Source organism: Apostichopus japonicus, chromosome 8 (genome assembly GCF_037975245.1).
Source record: "Apostichopus japonicus isolate 1M-3 chromosome 8, ASM3797524v1, whole genome shotgun sequence".
Lineage (NCBI taxonomy): Eukaryota > Metazoa > Echinodermata > Holothuroidea > Aspidochirotida > Stichopodidae > Apostichopus > Apostichopus japonicus.
The window spans coordinates 16,885,626-16,906,293 of NC_092568.1; the positions used below are offsets into that span (position 1 = coordinate 16,885,626).

General features: G+C 37.1%; 2 protein-coding genes across 7 annotated transcripts in view; one reads left to right on the plus strand and one right to left on the minus strand.

The window, feature by feature from the left end:
* LOC139970759 (tRNA (adenine(58)-N(1))-methyltransferase non-catalytic subunit TRM6-like) overlaps positions 1-20,668 on the minus strand; it is a 244,428-nt gene that overhangs the window by 199,729 nt on the left and 24,031 nt on the right. The window lies entirely within an intron of this gene.
* Positions 1-20,668, plus strand: part of LOC139970760 (uncharacterized) — a 79,935-nt gene that overhangs the window by 18,005 nt on the left and 41,262 nt on the right. Inside the window, exon 1 of one of the 6 annotated variants that reach the window (XM_071976732.1) lies at positions 10,816-11,102. The exons of 4 other annotated variants lie outside the window; for them this stretch is intronic. Coding sequence is in view for 1 of the 2 variants with exons in the window: in XM_071976724.1 (XP_071832825.1) it covers positions 16,541-16,569 (29 nt within the window). In the remaining variant the exon portion in view is untranslated. Of the gene's footprint in view, positions 1-10,815; positions 11,103-16,535; positions 16,570-20,668 lie in introns of those variants that run through there. One more of the 6 variants, XM_071976724.1, reaches the window with a different exon arrangement.

Here is a 20,668-nt window from a genome sequence, read left to right on the forward strand (position 1 = left end):
TTATTTACTCTTTTTTTTTTTCCCGGTTTTTTTAGATGTATTGTCCTGTCTTTAGGTTAGAAATATCAGGAAGGAAATTTATGTTTATGTACTCAAGTGTGGGGGAGTAAAGTCCCATTAAATCACTTCAATTTCAAATTTTGACAATGTTTGCCAAAGATAAAAATTTGGGAATACTTATGCCAACAGTGATCTTTCACTTCAACTAGATTGTGATATTTTAAAGTATGTGCTGAAATTAAGAAAATTTATGCTCAAAAACATCAGTAACGTTTACCTGTAGAAAACGGTTGAAAAGTATCTGTTTGTACCGTTAATTGTAAAAGTGGTAGCTGTCGTTCGTACCAAAACTTAGAAAACAAAAAAAAATCCTTTTCCAAATACTTAAAATATCCCCGAATTGTTTCCAACCTGTCAACACAACTGACAGAGATACATCATCCACAAACATGAATTCTTGAAAATTCAGATAATTCAGAACACATTTCTTACATTGCTTCACCTTTGGTTTATAGTGAAAGCAATCACTGATTTAGTACAGCTGTTCCTGTAGCCTAATTTGCTTTTAAAGTTATGAATGACCTATGCAGTGCTCAGACCATCCAAGTTCTAGACTTAGTGTACAGTGGTTCCACTATAAAATAATTTGCCTTCTTTAAATGTAGAAATTGATTTGCTTAATAGGCTTGGGAAACCTAACAAGAACAAAAAATCCTTGCAAAGCTGCCTATAATCTGCTTATAGACAATTGCATGACAGATAGTGAAGTTGGGTCTGCAAAGCTTCCAACTGCAAATTTAGGAACACAAATGAACAAAGAAAAACAGAAAAATGCTAAAGCTGCAGGCTCTCAGTTACAGTAATCTCTAGTGATGTGCATACTAGCATATCAGTAGGCTATAACATTAGGCTATAATGTTAAGGTTACTAAAGATACACCAGAGAATTTTACTGCATACACTAAGAGTTGAAGTTTAGTTTAGGATTGTAGAAACCTCGCATCAAAATTATTTTCATTCCAACTAATCCATATTCCGTAAACGGTTACAGGAACTGGATGTATACCGTAACATCACCTATGTTCTTGAAATTCCTAAAGGCCTGAACCTTAATATTACTCACAGTGTTTGGGTGTCACATCATTGGCTGATGTATCGTATATATGTATCTATATCATAGCAATTAATATCCTTCAAGTGTGTGCTGAATCACCAACCAAAATATAATATCACATGTACTTATATGAAAAAGCCGATTTGTACTTAGCAATATTTTTTATTTAAATTTTGTACTTTGAAGGTTGTTTAACTGAACATTGTATGTTTCACACAGACTTAGAGGATCGTTATGGATTCATTAGTTACTATACAACAGATTTTGTGTGTGATTCCAAGTTGTGTCCATGATAAATTTTATGCTAAGTTTATTGTTAATAGTTTTCAAGGTGGCAGGGCATTCAAAGTTATCAGGGCATGCATACTTTCATATAGATATGAAAGGTACACTACTGTCAATTAATAAGGTAGGTGTAGTAACTTGAAATATTTTTCCCTTAGGGAGAGAGATTCCATAATGCACAAAGTTTAGCAGCATTTCTTCAAGACCTCATTCTCAGCTTCTCGCTTGTTTTTTTCCCCCGCACTTGTTGATGAAAATCAGTATTTGATAAATTTAAAGGCAGCACTTAAATTTACAGAATGCACTGCATGGTATTGGGAAGGGACAATGTCTTGCAATGTACAATATAAAATGAACTACTAAAGTGAGTTCCCATGGTGCAGAAAATTGGAGCAAAACTTTTCAAAAACTGATGTTAATGTAAATAATTTTGTTTTTAGTTAGAATGAATGTTCAGGATGTGGTTGATGATACCATGGTACTACTATACCTCATATAGCTGTTAACTGTTAGATGATAGATCATTATGTCACTAGTTTGAAGCACCCATCAAGGAAGTTATCACTGTACATATAATGAAACCATGAAACTCTTCTTATTTGTTTAGTGACAAGCCCATTAATTATTTACTTATCTATTCAGTGCTTTCTTATCTAGATGTTGTTTTCCTGGTTCATGACTGGGATGGGGGTTTTTCACACTAGATGTGGACGATGGGAGGGGGGGTGGGGATGTGATTTGATCCTTTGCTGGAGATCATGTTCCTAGTGTGAAAGGTCTCGCACTCAGATCTGACCTCAAGATCTTAATTAACCGTTTTGGGGCAGGGTATGAGGGTCGCTGGGAGGAAAGATCAGATCTGGGATCTTGAGATCAAAATTACAAGCCTGAAACTTGGTGACCAAAGGTCATGATTGCATATGACCTTCTATTGCCGAGTGCCACTCGTATCTTACTGCACTAGCTGGTATGTAACTGTTCTATAGATGTCACTTCCTATTTGTTACCCCTGCCCCCGCCCCCTCCCCGCCCCCCTCACTTGCCTGATTGCCTGCAGAAGATGCAATGTGAACGTAATTGAAAAAATATGGTTCTGGAAACGCAGGATTGAGATTGAAAGATCAAATGTGCAAGCATTTTTAGTGTAAGTTGCCTTTTGACTTGAAAGTGAAAGAATCCACTTTGGCTCCACCTCTATTAAGATAAACAAAAACAAATAAAGCACAACGGTACTTCCTTTTCCTTTATATATCCATGCAAACGTTAAAGTTTTAAGTTTTTCTCAGTGCAGAATAACAAATTGATTTTTTACTTTCTTTTTGTACCTGTTTCTATCAACCGTACTGGTACTAAGCATTGTATGTGTTTGTCTATCCTTCAGTCTGCCTCTCCATTGTCCAACCTCACCTTACCCTATTCCTTTCATGACATTCCTTGTATGATTTGTGTATGGTTCCAATTCATTCAGTTTACAATTCCGTTTTTACACTCAGATGTGTCCTATATATATGTTAGTGCTGATAGTTGACTCTTTCTTTTGTAGTCGATTAATTGCATAGCTCTTCTCGCGATTACTGCGATTACTGGTTACAGATACTGTATGACCTCATCTCTGTCATTTTACATTGCAGAAAAAGTCAAAACAAATCTTTCTCCATGATGCACTGTCTTTATTTGTTCTTTCGTGTCTTAATGTGTGGTGTCTAAATCATGTTAAAACATGTACCAAACAAAAAATGTGAACAAGTTTCAATCTACATTTCTTAAAATCATCCATAGTAAATCAAAAACTTTTGAATGAATCTACGAGGCTACTATAGCTGTGTGGTTCCTATATTCATTCAGTGTACAGTTCTCTTTCTCCCAGATATATGTGGGTGCATATCATGCTGTGTGTATGGTTCCTATATTCATTCAGCTCATTGTTCAAGTTGATTAGTTTTAAATTAACCATCTCCTTTATTTCAAGCCATCCAATACTGACTGATACATGTTAACTTAGTTTCCTAATGGATAGAATTGGATGCCCAGCATGTGGACCTGGGAACAAGATTTACAATGGCTTGGATGGCTTCCTCTCCGTTTTCCTGTTTATAAGGCTGGCTTTGTTATCTTTCTGGTCATGTCATGTTGCATTGCAGCTATCGTATATATCGTGTTAAAGTTAACTACAGTACTCGGAGGGAGTTCTATAACCAAGAAGGGTTCGTTGTTACTAACCAAACACTTCCTACAAGAATACTTAGATTTACTTTGCTCCTCTCTTACCTGTCTTTGAACTATATTTGCAATTTTCCCATCTACCTTAGAAGCTACATGATTGGAAATGTTTCAGCACTGGGCCCTCTATTCCTTCTTCCGGGGCACAGCCCACTTTCTCCTCCTTCTAGATCATCATCATCATCATCTTGATCATCATCGTCATTACCAAGATCATGTGCATCATGACATGTCATTGTTATAAATAGAACAGACCTGGACATAGGACAGCTCTGTCATCTATGATGTATGTACATGAATCGGACAAAATTGTCTGTCAGTAAATCGATGCAGTTCTAAAACACTGATCAGTTCACAAGTTTATAAGTTTATCTCAGCCTGTAAATTTGTGATCAGTGGTGCTCACTGTTGCTTAGATTTCTTATTTGTCCTCTTGACCTTATAGACTTTGGGCTTGGTTGGCCATGGAATAATAAAGGTTCATTTGGACCCATGTCTCCTCCTTTTATATTAGACCAGGTTGTTGTTAGGGAGTTGATATCTAATATCAGCTCCTTACTTGGACAAGTATAAGGTACACATATATACTGTATATCCTGTTGTATTGTGCCAGAATTTAACACACACACTGCATATAATTTGTTCATACTGTACATTTGGTACTGTGTGTGACCCTTTATAGTTATGCACTGAACCTTTCTTTTCGTAGTAGTACTGTATGTCCTGGTATATCCTGTGTATGTGTGGTTATGTGTGCAGTGTAGTGTACACTGTACAGTATCTTGCCACACTGTACAGTACCTGTTCACACTGTACAGTATCTCGTCATACTGTACTATATCTCGCCACACTGGACAGTATCTCCCCACACTGGACAGTATCTCCCCACACTGGACAGTATCTCCCCACACTGTACAGTTTCTTGTCTTACTGTACTATATCTGGTCACACTGGACAGTATCTTGTCACACTGTACAGTATCTTGTCACACTGCAGTATCTCGCCACACTGTACAGTACCTCGCCACGCTGTACAGTACCTTGTCACACTGTACAGTATCTCGTCATACTGTACTATAGTTCGTCACACTGGACAGTATCTTGTTACACTGCAGTATCTCGCCACACTGTACAGTACCCTGCCACGCTGTACAGTACCTTGTCACACTGTACACCATCTCGTCATACTGTACTATATCTCGCCACACTGTACAGTATCTCCCCACACTGTACAGTATCTCCCCACACTGGACAGTATCTCCCCACACTGGACAGTATCTCCCCACACTGTACAGTTTCTTGTCTTACTGTACTATATCTGGTCACACTGGACAGTATCTTGTCACACTGTACAGTATCTTGTCACACTGCAGTATCTCGCCACACTGTACAGTACCTCGCCACGCTGTACAGTACCTTGTCACACTGTACACTATCTCGTCATACTGTACTATATCTCGCCACACTGGACAGTATCTCACCACACTGTACAGTATCTCCCCACACTGGACAGTATCTCCCCACACTGGACAGTATCTCCCCACACTGGACAGTATCTCCCCACACTGGACAGTTTCTTGTCTTACTGTACTATATCTGGTCACACTTGACAGTATCTTGTCACACTGTACAGTATTTTGTCACACTGCAGTATCTCGCCACACTGTACAGTACCTCGCCACGCTGTACAGTACCTTGTCACACTGTACAGTATCTCGTCATACTGTACTATAGTTCGTCACACTGGACAGTATCTTGTTACACTGCAGTATCTCGCCACACTGTACAGTACCCTGCCACGCTGTACAGTACCTTGTCACACTGTACACCATCTCGTCATACTGTACTATATCTCGCCACACTGTACAGTATCTCCCCACACTGTACAGTATCTCCCCACACTGGACAGTATCTCCCCACACTGGACAGTATCTCCCCACACTGTACAGTTTCTTGTCTTACTGTACTATATCTGGTCACACTGGACAGTATCTTGTCACACTGTACAGTATCTTGTCACACTGCAGTACCTCGCCACACTGTACAGTACCTCGCCACGCTGTACAGTACCTTGTCACACTGTACACTATCTCGTCATACTGTACTATATCTCGCCACACTGGACAGTATCTCCCCACACTGTACAGTATCTCCCCACACTGGACAGTATCTCCCCACACTGGACAGTATCTCCCCACACTGGACAGTTTCTTGTCTTACTGTACTATATCTGGTCACACTGGACAGTATCTTGTCACACTGTACAGTATCTTGTCACACTGCAGTATCTCGCCACACTGTACAGTACCTCGCCACGCTATACAGTACCTTGTCACACTGTACAGTATCTCGTCATACTGTACTATATTTCGTCACACTGGACAGTATCTTGTTACACTGCAGTATCTCGCCACACTGTACAGTACCCTGCCACGCTGTACAGTACCTTGTCACACTGTACAGTATCTCGTCTTACTGTACTATATCTGGTCACACTGGACAGTATCTCGTCACACTGTACAGTATCTCCCCACACTGGACAGTATCTCCCCACACTGTACAGTATCTCCCCACACTGGACAGTATCTCCCCACACTGGACAGTATCTCCCCACACTGGACAGTTTCTTGTCTTACTGTACTATATCTGGTCACACTGGACAGTATCTTGTCACACTGTACAGTATCTTGTCACACTGCAGTATCTCGCCACACTGTACAGTACCTCGCCACGCTATACAGTACCTTGTCACACTGTACAGTATCTCGTCATACTGTACTATATTTCGTCACACTGGACAGTATCTTGTTACACTGCAGTATCTCGCCACACTGTACAGTACCCTGCCACGCTGTACAGTACCTTGTCACACTGTACAGTATCTCGTCTTACTGTACTATATCTCGTCACACTGGACAGTATCTCGTCACACTGTACAGTATCGTGTCACACTGCAGTACCACACTGTACAGTACCTCGCAATGCTGTACAGTACCTTGTCACACTGTACAGTGTCTCGTCATACTGTACTATATCTTGCACTCTGTACAATATCTCCCCACACTGTACAGTATCTTGTCACACTGTGCAGTATCTCGCCACACTGAACAGTATTTCGCCACCTTGTTCAGTATCTCGCCACACTGGACAGTATCTCACCACACTGTACCGTATTTTGTCACACTGTATCTCGCCACACTGTAAAGTATCTCGTTACACTGTACAGTATCTCTCCACACTGTACAGAATCTTGTCATGCTAACTGCATATTACTGTATGTACTTTGGGTTTGGGGTTAAGTCAATTGTACATCGATATTTAGTCCACGCTTTGAGCACTTTAAAAGCATATTTACCTAGCCTACTTTGCATATAAAGGAATCAGGGCAGATGACTGAAGAAGTAATATGATCATTTACTGAATCGACACCTTTTGTTAAGCAGAGATGCAAAAGTTATATTTTTGTTCAACATTTGGTACTAGTCATTTTGGGGATTGATTCTTGTTGGAAGTATAAGATATAATTTAAGTTACAATTGAAATACATGCAGCTTTCTCTCTCTCTCTGATGAGATCAACCAATGGTCTGTAATAAGCTAACAAAATTTTGTGATTTCTAACAACTTGCTATTGATGTCTCTTGAAGTCTCTGGCAATCCCAGGTGATGCATATTGTATTTACTTAAATGCGAGTCCGAATCTTTGAATGTTTGATATTCCTCTGCAGCTTGTCCTTCAAAAAATTCATTTTAATGTTTTTTTTTGTAATCATTGGTACTTGTTGGTCCTAACTTCTGTTTCAAGTCTAGCAAAGTCTTTTAAATTCCTCAGTTATTTCTGGTTCACTCTACCCCTACAAAATCCTCCACAAACCCTCAACTTGTCAATGGGAGAGTCTGTCATAAGACGTAGATCCTGACTGTAATTGCCACAGCAGCTGTACTCATGTTCCACTTTAATGAGTAGTTTACGCTGAGCGGATTGGTAACAGCTTGGGATGTATTGTGTAGTCCATGAAGAGTGTCAGAACCTTCTACCCACAGAAAAGAGAGGAAGAGGTAAATGAGCTTTTATGCTTGCTTGAAATTAACTCCCCGAAGGAGAAAACAGATTACCTTCATCCTCCTCCTTTGAATTAAGAGAGAGAATTTACTCTGCAAACGTTCAAAGTGTAATATTCATTCTGGTATGGGATACATATACAATGTATGTGATTAACTGCCACAATACTGCTTAAAGCAACCAGCATCCTATAAGAGTTAAAGTTTTTAAGTCCAGATTATCAAGAAGATGGTGAATGTTTCTTGCAAAGTTCCGCTCTGCACAAGTGTATGTGATTTAAAGGGTGACTCTTGGCAAAATTAAAATTGATATTTTGTAGTAATCCAAATAAGAAAAAAGAAACATTTGAGTCCTAGTCATGTTGGTATATATAGCTATTGAAGTTTTTAAGATATTCATCTGTAAAAGTAAGTTAAAACTATGGAATGCACCTTTAAGGCTTCAGAGACGATGATGTCACAAAAACCTAAATATGAAATATATAGAACCAACAAGGCATAAAATGTAAACGCCTAAAGCAACAATATAAAAAACACCCGTACTAAACGATAATAAAAAAAGATACACATAAAAATTAAAAACACCTGAACGCATATAGTCCAAAACAAATTCAGAAGTATGTAAATAGTAAAATAGTTTTAAAAAAAATGTGCCTAAATTCATCTATTAAATGTATGTTAAAAGTATCCAAATGACAGAATTTTTAAAGTGAATAAAATCATTATTAGACAAGATTTGACTAAATTTACTTTCCTAATCCCTTACTACCTTCTACCCTTCTTCATAATCGCTGTGCGCCCTATACTTTCACTTCTAGGACACTGTACACTTTTTCCTCCTTCAGAATCTTGTATTCAGTACTTAACTAGGTGTTTGTCTACGGATTTATTCAACCACATTAAGTTTGAATTTGTGGTATGTGGTGACTTTTCTTGGGGATTCTATTTCGTCCTGAAAAAGATTGCCCTCACCCAAACAAACCGGGGAAACTGGCTTGAATTGACAATCAAATAACAAAAGGAAAAAAAAACAGGAAAAACTGCTTAAAGTCACTTTGTGATAGTTTTACATCAATAATAAAATGGATTTAATGTGGCTACATGATTAGCAAGACTAAACTCTAGAATATAAAAAATAAAAACGTTGGAGACTGCCATGGTGTAAATTGTTTGTGTTTATTTATTTTTTTACGATGTCAGTAATTATCATCAGTACTTTCTACATTCCTCTCAGGGCTGTGATTTTCAAAGACTTTAATAAGAAATTTATTTTGCTGTTCATATTTATACTAAGTTGATTATTACACTGAGGGCTTTTATATGACCAGGGAATGGTTTTTAGCTATGATACTTCAATATATGGTTTCTTTGAAGTCATCCTCAGCAGAACCGATACATTACTTCATCAACAGATCAGTTGCATGAATGGGGGAAACCAGACTTGTGAGTCTTGTTGAGAGATTTCCAATAAGTTGGTCTTGGACAGAAGCGGTACACAAATCAGTACTCTTCATTGGGCAAGGAGAGGTCATTGACCGAATAACAAGACCGTATATGCACAATAAATACAGTATATATATATAGGCTTTGCTTTGTGGCTATATTACTCTGCAGTGTATGTGCATGGATCTTAGGTGAACTATATTGGTTTATATAGTAGTGGCAAACTGGTTTATGTCAACAAAGTTATATTTGATTCTCTTTGAAAGTTAGTCTCTGGAACAGGAAGTTATAGGGAATAATTGGGTAGGGTGAGAGATAAATGTATAGTTAGTGCTAACAATGCTGCTGAAACAGCTAGGAAAGGGAAGGATAGCTAGGGAAGGGAGATAGCTAGGGAAGGGGGATAGCTAGGGAAGGGGAATAGCTAGGGAAGTGGGATAGCTAGGGAAGGGGGATAGCTAGGGAAGGGGGATAGTTAGGGAAGGGAAGGATAGCTAGGGAAGGGAAGGATAGCTAGGGAAGGGAAGGATAGCTAGGGAAGGGAAGGATGGCTAGGGAGGGGGGAAAGCTAGGGAAGGGGGATAGCTAGGTAAGGGGGATTGCTAGGTAAGGGGATAGTGAGGTAAGTGGGGATAGTGAGGTAAGCAGGGGGAGGGAGGGAGAAGGGTAATTTCCCTTACCTTTAATGGAATTGTTGAACCATAAATTCACCTATATTCTGCAAATTGCTACCTTGAACAAGAAACTGCACTAAAGGATATTACTAACTGGTAATACATTTGAAAAGTTATGGAGGTGCATTGAATACACTAGCTAGTTGTGTTTTTATTAAGGTAAAATCTGCCTATGTAAACATTAAAGATACATTGATATTTTAACTTTTTTGCATTTAAACTATTTTCACATCAAACATTTATAAAACTTCCAAAGACTGTTACTATTCAAGCAAATTGATTTTTAATCTAGATATGCCTGCTATATATGCCTACAATGATTCATTTAGGCCTATTACCTTACTCTGCCTGCCTATGTTAAATATATTTCAGTAGATTTTGTATGGAACAAGGAACTAGAGCTACCTGGCTCAGTGTAGTGGAATGCATAGTACATTTAACTTTCTTTTGTACTTATCAAAGAAATGCACTCATTAGCTTTAGAGGTAGCAGTCAATATATCACTGGTTTGATGTAGCACGGAAACTGCAGGTGTTGGGAACTTGTTCATTTAAGATATCGTTAAACTCTACAGGAGGTACGTGTACATTATTTCCGTATTCAGTTTGATGTTGAAAAATGAAGGAGGAAATATTTTTTCCATGGGGATGGAGAAGGGCTTCAAGTGATATTCTATAATTCTTTATTGAGAACAACAATAGAACACAAAGAGAAGGTACTTTCATTCTCCAGTCGATATCAAGGTACTCAATAACCAATTGACATATTAATACAGAAAGTTATTTAAGCAAAATATAGATTGCCCATTCATGGTGTAGCCTACTTGATCAAATTAATAACATGTTCAGATAATAGCTTGCACTTTTCAGGTTTCAATAGATTCCCCAGATACTTTTACTTTCATGTACGAAAGCTTGAACCATCCCTGCTATAGTTATTATAAAGTCATTATTTATTCTTTGCATAACGAAAATTTCATATGATGGATCAAAGTTAATAAACACATTCACAAAATAGATACCGATTATACGATCTGGTGATATATTATGCAAGGTTCGCTGGCCTTTATATAACATCGATGTGACATACTGTAGTACATTAAAAATCATCACGATCTTCTTCTGCCGTGGAGCGACAGCGTTGGATCCCGTCCTCGGACGCTCATAGATTTATCCTCTAAGGGTGCCGTGCAATTTGGAGAAAGAGGGGTTGGAGTAAGAAGTAGGTACCTGCAGTTGATGGTTATATCCGTGAGCACTATTAATGTGTTTTCTGTAGAGGGATTTGAAAGCCTACTACTACACCAGGTAAGCAAAGTAGAGCACAGAGTGTACATGTATGTGTACACAGAATACAGCTTGCAAAGCAATATTTGATATTTGTCAGTATATTAATCTAGTTAAATTTATTTTTTTCAGTGGTTCATATTCCAACATTTAAGCAGTCACCGTGTGATATGAAGAGTGTTAAAGCATTGAAATATAATTTTGCAAGGGGTTTCCACCCAATAAATGACAACCGGAAATTTAGGAAGGAGTTTTCAAATATACTGTAAAGGCAGTGGCATTTCTGAAGATGATGTCAGTTAAATGCTCGTTGAAGTCTGGGCAAGGGTGACCATTGTTTGAGTTTCTATCAGATTTTGAGGTAATACTGATGACCTATGTTTTACTATGGGTACTTGCAGCCTTCTGGCTTACCTGTCTCTACTCTACTTGTGTACATTCCCATATATATATATATATATGTTTGATTAGCAGTATGTACAGTAGTTAAACCTCAGCACTCCCTACTAATAACAAAAGGTCTGCATGTATCTATGGTACTGGTCCATGGTATCTGATAACCAGACAACCCCTTTGTTTGGTCAATAATAGTAATTTGTATTGGATTCTATGCATTGTATATATGTTTGTGACAATAACGTGGATCAGGTTATGTCATACAATGTGTAAATCTCTGTTGAATGGTTTCATCATTACAGCCCTCTCACAATCAGAAAACAAAATTGTCTTTAGTACATTTGTCAGTCTAAAGTTTCAAGATGTTTTGTGTAGTCTAACTGCATTAAAGGGTTATATCATACATAGGATAAATCTCTTTGGAATGTTTTCATCATGATTGCCCTCCCACAATCAGAAAACAAAACTGTCTTTGATACATTTGTTAGTCTAAAGTTTACAAGATGTTTTGTATAGTCTTACTGCATTAAAGGGTTATATCATACATAGGATAAATCTCTTTGGAATGTTTTCATCATTACAGCCCTCTCACAATCAGAAAACAAAATTGTCTTTAGTACATTTGTCAGGCTAAAGTTTCAAGATGTTTTGTGTAGTCTAACTGCAGGTTATATCATACATAGGATAAATCTCTTTGGAATGTTTTCATCATGATAGCCCTCTCACAATCAGAAACAAAACTGTCTTTGATACATTTGTTAGTCTAAAGTTGTCAAGATGTTTTGTGTAGTCTTACCGTATTAAATCTTCAGTCACTCTTTTAAGTACAAGAGACCATTATGCCTTTGTACAAGTTATGAATCATAAAATCTGTTCTGTATTAAGTTGCAATCCCACTGGGGTTTGGTTGGTTTCTGGTGTGTGGTCTCAACAGGAAAACCAGTTAGGTGTATGCTCGGTAAGCTGCCAAATTATGATACATACACATGTATATATGTGTATACATGCCATAGTGTCAGAGCCAATTTTACTGACAGTGGAACATATACAGTATTTAGCATTCCAACGTTGTTTCAATGTCGGCAGAGTTTGTGTACTTTTCGTTTCCTTATTTTGGTAGTCACCTTTACTTCAGTAATTTTGAACATGTATTAATTAACAACCAAAAATCTTAATTCATTTGATACACCACAATTGTCAAAATGGCTTTAAGGAAAGAGTGTTAATTTCACTCAATTGATGCTTTTTAAATAGCCACTTAACATCTAGCTTTATTTATCTCCATAAGTTGCGACAGTCATTATATGTCAGATATAGGAGTTCATGATTTCATACGTTGTTCGTGGACAGAGCCAATGGCGTCTCTTAGTATGTTATCAAGGATTACTGGCCAAGTAAAAGAAACCTACATGACTGGACGTTGAAACTTAAAGTTTCATATAGTCTCTGTACATTTGCCTAAAGTTTCAGAGGCTAGCTGTGTAGGCAACTAATTGTGAGCCTGTCATGGTGCTCACCAGCCCCCTCACTTTGTAGGTACCTACATGACTATACTCCCTGTTGTGTTGTCCGATCATAAAGAATACCATGAACAACCAAAAAGTTCTTCCTGATATTGCAAGGACGCCACATGCACTAAAATACTGCGTATTTGTGGGCAAAAAGTGCAGTTCTACTTGATCCTTGAAGTTACTGACATAGTAGTTCGTCTGTATAGTAACATAAAATCAAACCAAATCTCTACTCTCTACTAAAACTAGAAAATGTATGCATTTGTCAATATTAAAAACTGTCATCTGGATCACTTCTAACCAACATTTGCATCCTTCCTGGATGTGGTGTTTTAAAATCCTGACCATTAGTCTCACCATCTTCAGAGCAATATAAAAGGCCAAATGTTGACTAGAATTTTGTCTAGGTTTGGTTCAATGGCGACAAAGCAGACTTGGGAGGTTCCTTGGAACCTTAAAATTTGAGGGTCTTCTCTCTATGGATTGGTGTCAATTTCACAAATGAGCCATTAATCATATTCGAAAATCTTACTCCATGTTGATTTGATTAGTGCTATATACTGTCATCTCAATATTTTCTAGTTTAACCTATACTTTAGTTCTGTGAAACTTGACAAACTGCAGTTTATGTATGACTGCATGCAGATCATAACAGTACATTGAGTTAATCACTGTACAATTTCGTTCATAATCATTGAAGAAGAATTTAAAAAAAAAAAGAAGTTTCAAGCCAACTAAGCTATATTAATCTCTTTAATACTGTAGGTCGTGTTTTACTAAGCCTGTGTTTTGTTTGTTCGGAAAAACTGCAAAGTGGACTAGTCTATGACACAGCACATCAGTATATAAGATCGTCAGGTGTGTTTCCACCTTGTGAGCACCTTTCTGGCAATCGTGGTACTTTTAATTCAGTGATTGTTAAACAGTACAGGTCATGTGCATTGGGAAAGATGTGGAAGTACCCTCTGTTAAAACTCTGGAGAGCCCCATACATTGATCACAATAATGAACCCACCCACCCATCTAGAATTTTACACCAAACGATGGTTTGGTTTGTGATAATAAATGAGTTAGATGTGATGTGGTCAAGATCTTGTCAGATGGACACTTTTCATAGCAGAAATGAACTTAACATTTTAAAGGAAAATTTGGCAAATTTGTTGGAGTTTTCATCACTCTTTTTTTAGTTTTCTCTAGTTTTTTCAAAGCTTCTGAAAAATTATCAAAAGGCAACTCAAAAAGTTCTTATAAATTCTGAAAGTTTTTGTGACATACTCCTAAGGTCATATTAGTCTCATGAAAATGTCATCGCAACAGTCATTTGTGAAATGGAAGGGTCATTAACATTTTTTGTGAATGTCTTAATTAGTAACTACAAGTTGTCAAGTGGTCATTAAAGCAAAAGCTGTTCACATTTTAGGTGTTATTGCTCATTCACAGAGAAATTTAATGAGATTAAATCATGCAGTACTTATCATTTAAGTTTACAAGAAATAATTGTTACAAATTCAAATTAAAAGTGAAAGAATCAGCAGTTAAGTCTGTTGTAGTGTTTATGATAAATTAGTACATTCTATTAAGTACATCATAACATCATTTCATATTTGAAGCATTCCAAGTACGGACTAAAGTGCAATTTTGTTGCAGCTGACAACGACATATTTTCTTTTCTCATCATGTAATACACTAGACGGAAGTTCCATGTAGTTGCGTTATTTCGCAGCATATCTAAACATTGCAACCTACTGTAACAAAAGATGTCTAAACTTAACTACTTTTCAAACCAAACATGAATACTTTACCTTGTATTATCACACTGTAGAGGAAGAATTGATTTGCCTAGCCATTAAGTAATAATCTATTAGCTCTGAAGGTTTCCTTTAACCCGATGGGCAATCTGATTAATCACAGGAGGCACTGTAAAATTCTGCACCATTAAGACTGAGAAGAAAAATGTCAGAACTAATTAAACTTGAATGAAATTAGTAAGACTTTGAATATGGTAAACGAAGTGCAGCCAACTACGTCAAGTTGTACACATTGTTTCATTGCACATATATATTTACTTCGTTCCCTGCTGTTGAAACGCTTAGAAATCCAATAGGATGTAAAGAAGGTAATAATCCAATGTAATCCGGGCAGTTTTCGAAAGATTTGAATCCACTACGCAAACGCATGAGTAAACACTTTGGATGGTAGAATGAGAAGGGAGGGCATTGACCGGATAGGACCGGTCGCTGAGGGTGCACAGTGTTAAAAGATTACCAGGGCATACTAGACACGGTAGAATGCGGTGCTAATGTTGTGGGGAGACAGGTAAGCGGGTCACTCGTAAATATATAAACCAGTAAGTTTTATAATATATACATACTCAGGTTTCTTATTTGTAGGACTTGCTGTATAATATGTTTGTATTACTGCATGTGTATCGCAGTCTATTGATACTTATACTATTGCTTTTTTTTTTTTTTACGACCTGTGTAAGCCAAATTTCCGATTGTGGACAATAAATTCAAATTCAATTCAATTCAATTAAGTAGTTTTTCAGAGTTTCTCTCTCATACTTTTAATCCACTTGAGCATATAAGTGTATTAACCAAACATATTTTAGTGAGCTGTTTAATGATACAGTACATTAGTCAAGCATACAGTTACCAAGTGACAATGTGTTAAAGGAGTTTCACTGTGAAATTATATTTTGATGAAGTTTTGTCTTTTTGGAAGGGAGCTCTTTAACAGCTCCCTGGTTTAGGTCAGCCAGTTGGGACAATTTTTCAGTGCTAATACCTCTCTTTACTGCCCTCGCTAATCATGCTTCAAAGCGCTCGTACTGACAGTATGAACAGATCCTAACCTGGTGTCAGATACAAACAAACATGATATTCATACTGCTCATACTGTCAGGACAAGTGCTTCAAAGCATGACATGAAAGTACAGTTTATGAAACTGTCTGAACTGGATGTTTTGTTTTATGATGACTTGCATATACATGGGATCTCTTATGTAACACACTGGGGCTGTCATAATTCAGGTTTTTAGTATTTTTAGGGGAGAAGAGTGGGTCTCTTTTTTGTAGGGGAGAAGAGTGGGGGATGGGGTGGGTGGGGTAGGGATCAGCTAAACTCATTGGGAGGTGTAAGGATTAGCATTCAAGCTACACCATTAATGTTTGGCTGACTGGAGCTCTGCATGACTTAGTGTTTACAATTTGGGATAGCATTGTCTTTTTGTTTTCTTAAAAATTTAGCATTTTTATGCAAATAGATTTAAGGTATCTTTACTGAACAAATTGTGCAGTATTTACCCATTTGACCTGTTATACCAGTGTTACTATTCCCTACTCTCTGAAATAGATATTTCATCCTAACAATCTTGTTGCAGTGCCTCCTAAGGCTAGTATGTATGCCACTAAGTATGTAAATGTGCTTGAATTATACAAATTATAATACCATCAGAGAGGACAGACTGTTATAAAATTACTAATCTAGAGAGAACTCAACCGTAAATATTTTGTTAACCCTTATTAACAATTTTATTCCTTAATAGATATAATGATAGTTTCTGCCCTCAAAAAGCCACGGTAAGTGAACACAAAACTGCATAACCAATATATAAATATTCATACCTCGTCAATGATAAAGAGCCTTCTTCTTCAACTTTTTCTTAGAGCTATTCCTTAACATTACACTTAACTTCAACTGTATTTTTATACTTCACTTGAATTTGTTTAATCCATGGGTGTGGCAGTGAGTAAATATTACTGACTATATCAAATTTTTCTTCAACACGTTTTTATTGATTCATTTTTATAGTTCATCATGACTCACTTATCTTGCAATATATTCCGGTAATAAGTTTCTTCTTCTCTGCCATGAAGTCATGGACTGACAGCTACTAATATTGCGAGCCATGAATGTGAGTCTTAAACAGTCACGAGGTCAACGCAAAGTTTGTCCATCAAAACCATAATTCACTGGATTAATCACACAAAACATAGGACTAAGAATTGGCATTTTGGTTTATAGACTGTTTCCAATGTTGCAAACTAAGTTATAATAATCAGTTTGAGCTAATTGCAATGGGGTTTATGAAATGAAATTTAATTAGTCTTGCACACTGTGTCATAGCTGCCATTGGATCATTGCAAGTGTTACCTCGTTTAGTGCATTAGTATGTGTCGTTGTCGACCAACATAAGAAGTTAATTGAAAATATATCAGTGCTGCTTTATATGTTATTTTTTACAATGAACTAGACTTTAATATATTGTCACTGAAGCACTAAACAGCTTTGTTATGTGTGACTAATCAGTCAATTTTAAGTACACTGAATGGTTTCAAATTCTGTTCAGCATTTTTTTATTTATTACTGGGACAAAAGGAAGAATGTACTTTATATACATATATATGTATGTATAGATTGCCTTATAACCACACAAGACAATGAATACTGCAAGGGTAGACCCACAGTGCATAAAAGCAGCAGTGTTATTTATGTCTTTTGTAAGTTTTATTCTTCATATGTAAAACTAGCATTTTAAGGTGTAGTGAAATATATTAAAACAGAAGGCGTATACTGTATATGTACTGTTCTGTTTGAAAGCCTTAAGGATATATATGTGTATGCTTTCAATAATCTACTGTGCATGCTTATTACTTGCCCTCAAAAAGCATTGAAGCATTGCTCTCCTGTTTACAAGTGTCTGGAGGTTTTGCACACGGAATGAAATAGCTCTATGCATTATTCAGTGCACTGAGTGTCTGGTTTATATGACTGTAAGGTTGTCCTTGTTTATACACAGTAATACTCACACAGTGAGCTCAGTACCCTACCAAATTCTACATATTTACTTTATAAGAGTTGAAATGACATGTTCAGTTACAATACTTTTCAAATTAATAAAATAACTCAATAAACGATAAAAATTAGTGTTCATATTGCTCCTGGAATAACTTTGTTTCTTGAATGTGAAGTTAATTTGGGATTGGCGGAATTTGTAACTTATTATTGAATAAAAATATAAAGAACTGAGCCTTGAGTGAAAAACTGAAGAAATCATGATTGGTTTAGCCTTAGTTCATAGTACTGTCGATCTTGATGTGATTTCATAACCGAGACATTTACTTACCTACTTTGACTTGTCTCGTTGTCTTGGACCAAGTCGGAGGAAGAGAACCTCCCAGGACAACCCTACAGTGGAAAATGTAGTATCTCGTTAATATCGCAATGGTGTAGTTGTACTGACTTTTCTCACTCATGAAATTACCAATGCACTGAAGGCCGCATTTACATTACAGATACGATCCCGCAATCACTGTTGGATATTTAAATTGTTTCTGCACCCTCACCATGTTAAATACTACACAGTGTCTGTGCCCAGTATACAGAACCACATGCTCGAGATCACAGAACAGCTGGAGATAGTGGTTTCTTTACTAGATAGAACCATAAGGCTGTGCAGACCGACCTGCTACTAATGCATACTCATATTGCGTCAAATTTATGCGAGAAAGAAAAAAATGAACAGGATGTAAAGGTATGGTCCTGGACCAACCCTGGGAGGGGAGGGGAGGGGGCTGAAGTGACTTTAACACCCAGCTCGGGGTCTGATCCTAGTCTATCACAGGGCTCAAATCGCAGGATCTGATCTGCATTACATTATAAATATAACATTGAGTGGGGATGTCCAACACATTGATTGGTTGTGACGTAGTGTAAATGAGGCCTACATGGAGGTGATATATATTCAGCACTTACCACTTAACTCACAATCACTGGGTTTGTTTATATGGTCTCATAAATGTATCGATCTGTACAACTTGTAGTATAAACTTGTTATTACAACTTGTAGTATAAATGATAATAGCTTTATGTTTATATATATATATATATATATAATTATGTATAAATAAAGATATATACATATATATTTGAAAACGTAATGAGTTGGAAAATCCAGAACAGTGAAAATACTTTCAGCCCCCACCGGGATTCGAACCCGGGCCTCCTGCTTTGTACGCGGACACCCTAACCACAAGGCTATGGATGCTGATTGTATGTCCAGAGGTTCGAAACCGGTAAGGAAGGTCATAATTCCACTGTAGGCGTTAGTCACCTGTATCGAACAATACTAGTTCTGTTTTTGGTGACATATTTGCCCTAATCTAGAGATCAAACATGATGCTACCTAACTCGAATTCATTTGTGATTTTTCAAGCCGGATCTCGAAAGAGATACTTTGAACAGACTTTATGTTAATGAAATATATGCTTATGATTTATCAAGTTGTGTATGAATGTCCCCGGCAAAGGAGAGCCAGTGACATCGTTATAGTGAGATATTTACATATTTACATGATATTTACAGAGGAAAACTGTGATATTTTTCAATAAAGTAGTTAAAGTATATTGATAATCAACTAGTCAAACATGTCATTTTTCATGAAATATCCAGAAAAGTGATATATTTAATGAAAACCAAAGCTTTTTGAAGAACATTTGCCAAAAAGAGACCACAGAATACTGACTGCACTGCAGGTAACTCTTCCTAGAATTACAAGGGGTTTCTAAAATTGTAAAAACTGAATTACTCGATATCCATATGATAGCAAGGATACATTTACTCCATCCCTCTGAACTAATTATCTCCTATACATTTGCATTCCTATCAATCTAGCTATGACAATTGGTGACATTCTTCACTGCACCCCCAATGATTACTGCCCTCTTCCTTCCTTCATAATCTACCAATCCGTAACTGCTGGAAATTGCATCCACCTAATTTAACATTCTACACCTTCAATGTGAAATGTTGTGATCACGGTGGAATTGTCCACTCCCTGGAAATGGCTAGTGTAGCATCACTTCTGCTTAATATCAAATGTTCTCACATATTGAATGTAAAACTATATTATAGATACAAAGATTTAGCGCATCTTTCTTTCAGCTTTCTATTGCATTTGTGACACCGTTACTTTTGACAGAAGTGTGTTTCAACATGCACAGATAGGGGGGGGGGGGGGGCGAGGGAGTGGGGAACAGAACATTTCATGTGGTTCTAACAAACCCTCCCCGACAGCTTCATTTTAGCGACCCATTAATTGTTTCAATAGTTGCAGATTGTCAAGTTCTTTCAATAATTCTTAGCATCTTTGTTCCATCCTTGGGCCTGATTTTGTCCAACCTCCTTGGCATCTCGCTACTCTCTCACCCTTTAAAATCAGAAGATAATAAGGGGGAACAAATGCTCATGGACATTAAAAATATTCAGTGCTCATGAAATAGGTCTGGTTTTGGAAATCTGGCTTGTTGGAAAGTCATGTGTTAAGTACCGCTTGTACATTCTCAAAAACCACTGGCGGACAAACAGATCTTGTGATCTGTTAACGGCTTTGCTTTTGTTGCTGTTGTGTAGAAAAGGAATGAAAGCCGTTCAGGGAATTGCTTTCCATTTAGTATTGTAGATATGAGTCTTGGGCAAGAATGCTTATATCTTGCCAGATTCACAAAGTGCATGCTGTCCCAACGGTTGGATTGACAAATACAAAACACTGTCAGTACTCAGTTTAAGTAGGCCAACCTATTGTAAAATTTGGAACAGTATGTACACTCAGTTGTGCAATGTTGGTCAAACCATTGATTTGCATACAAAGAGTTAAAAGGTGTGCTGACTCTAAAGATG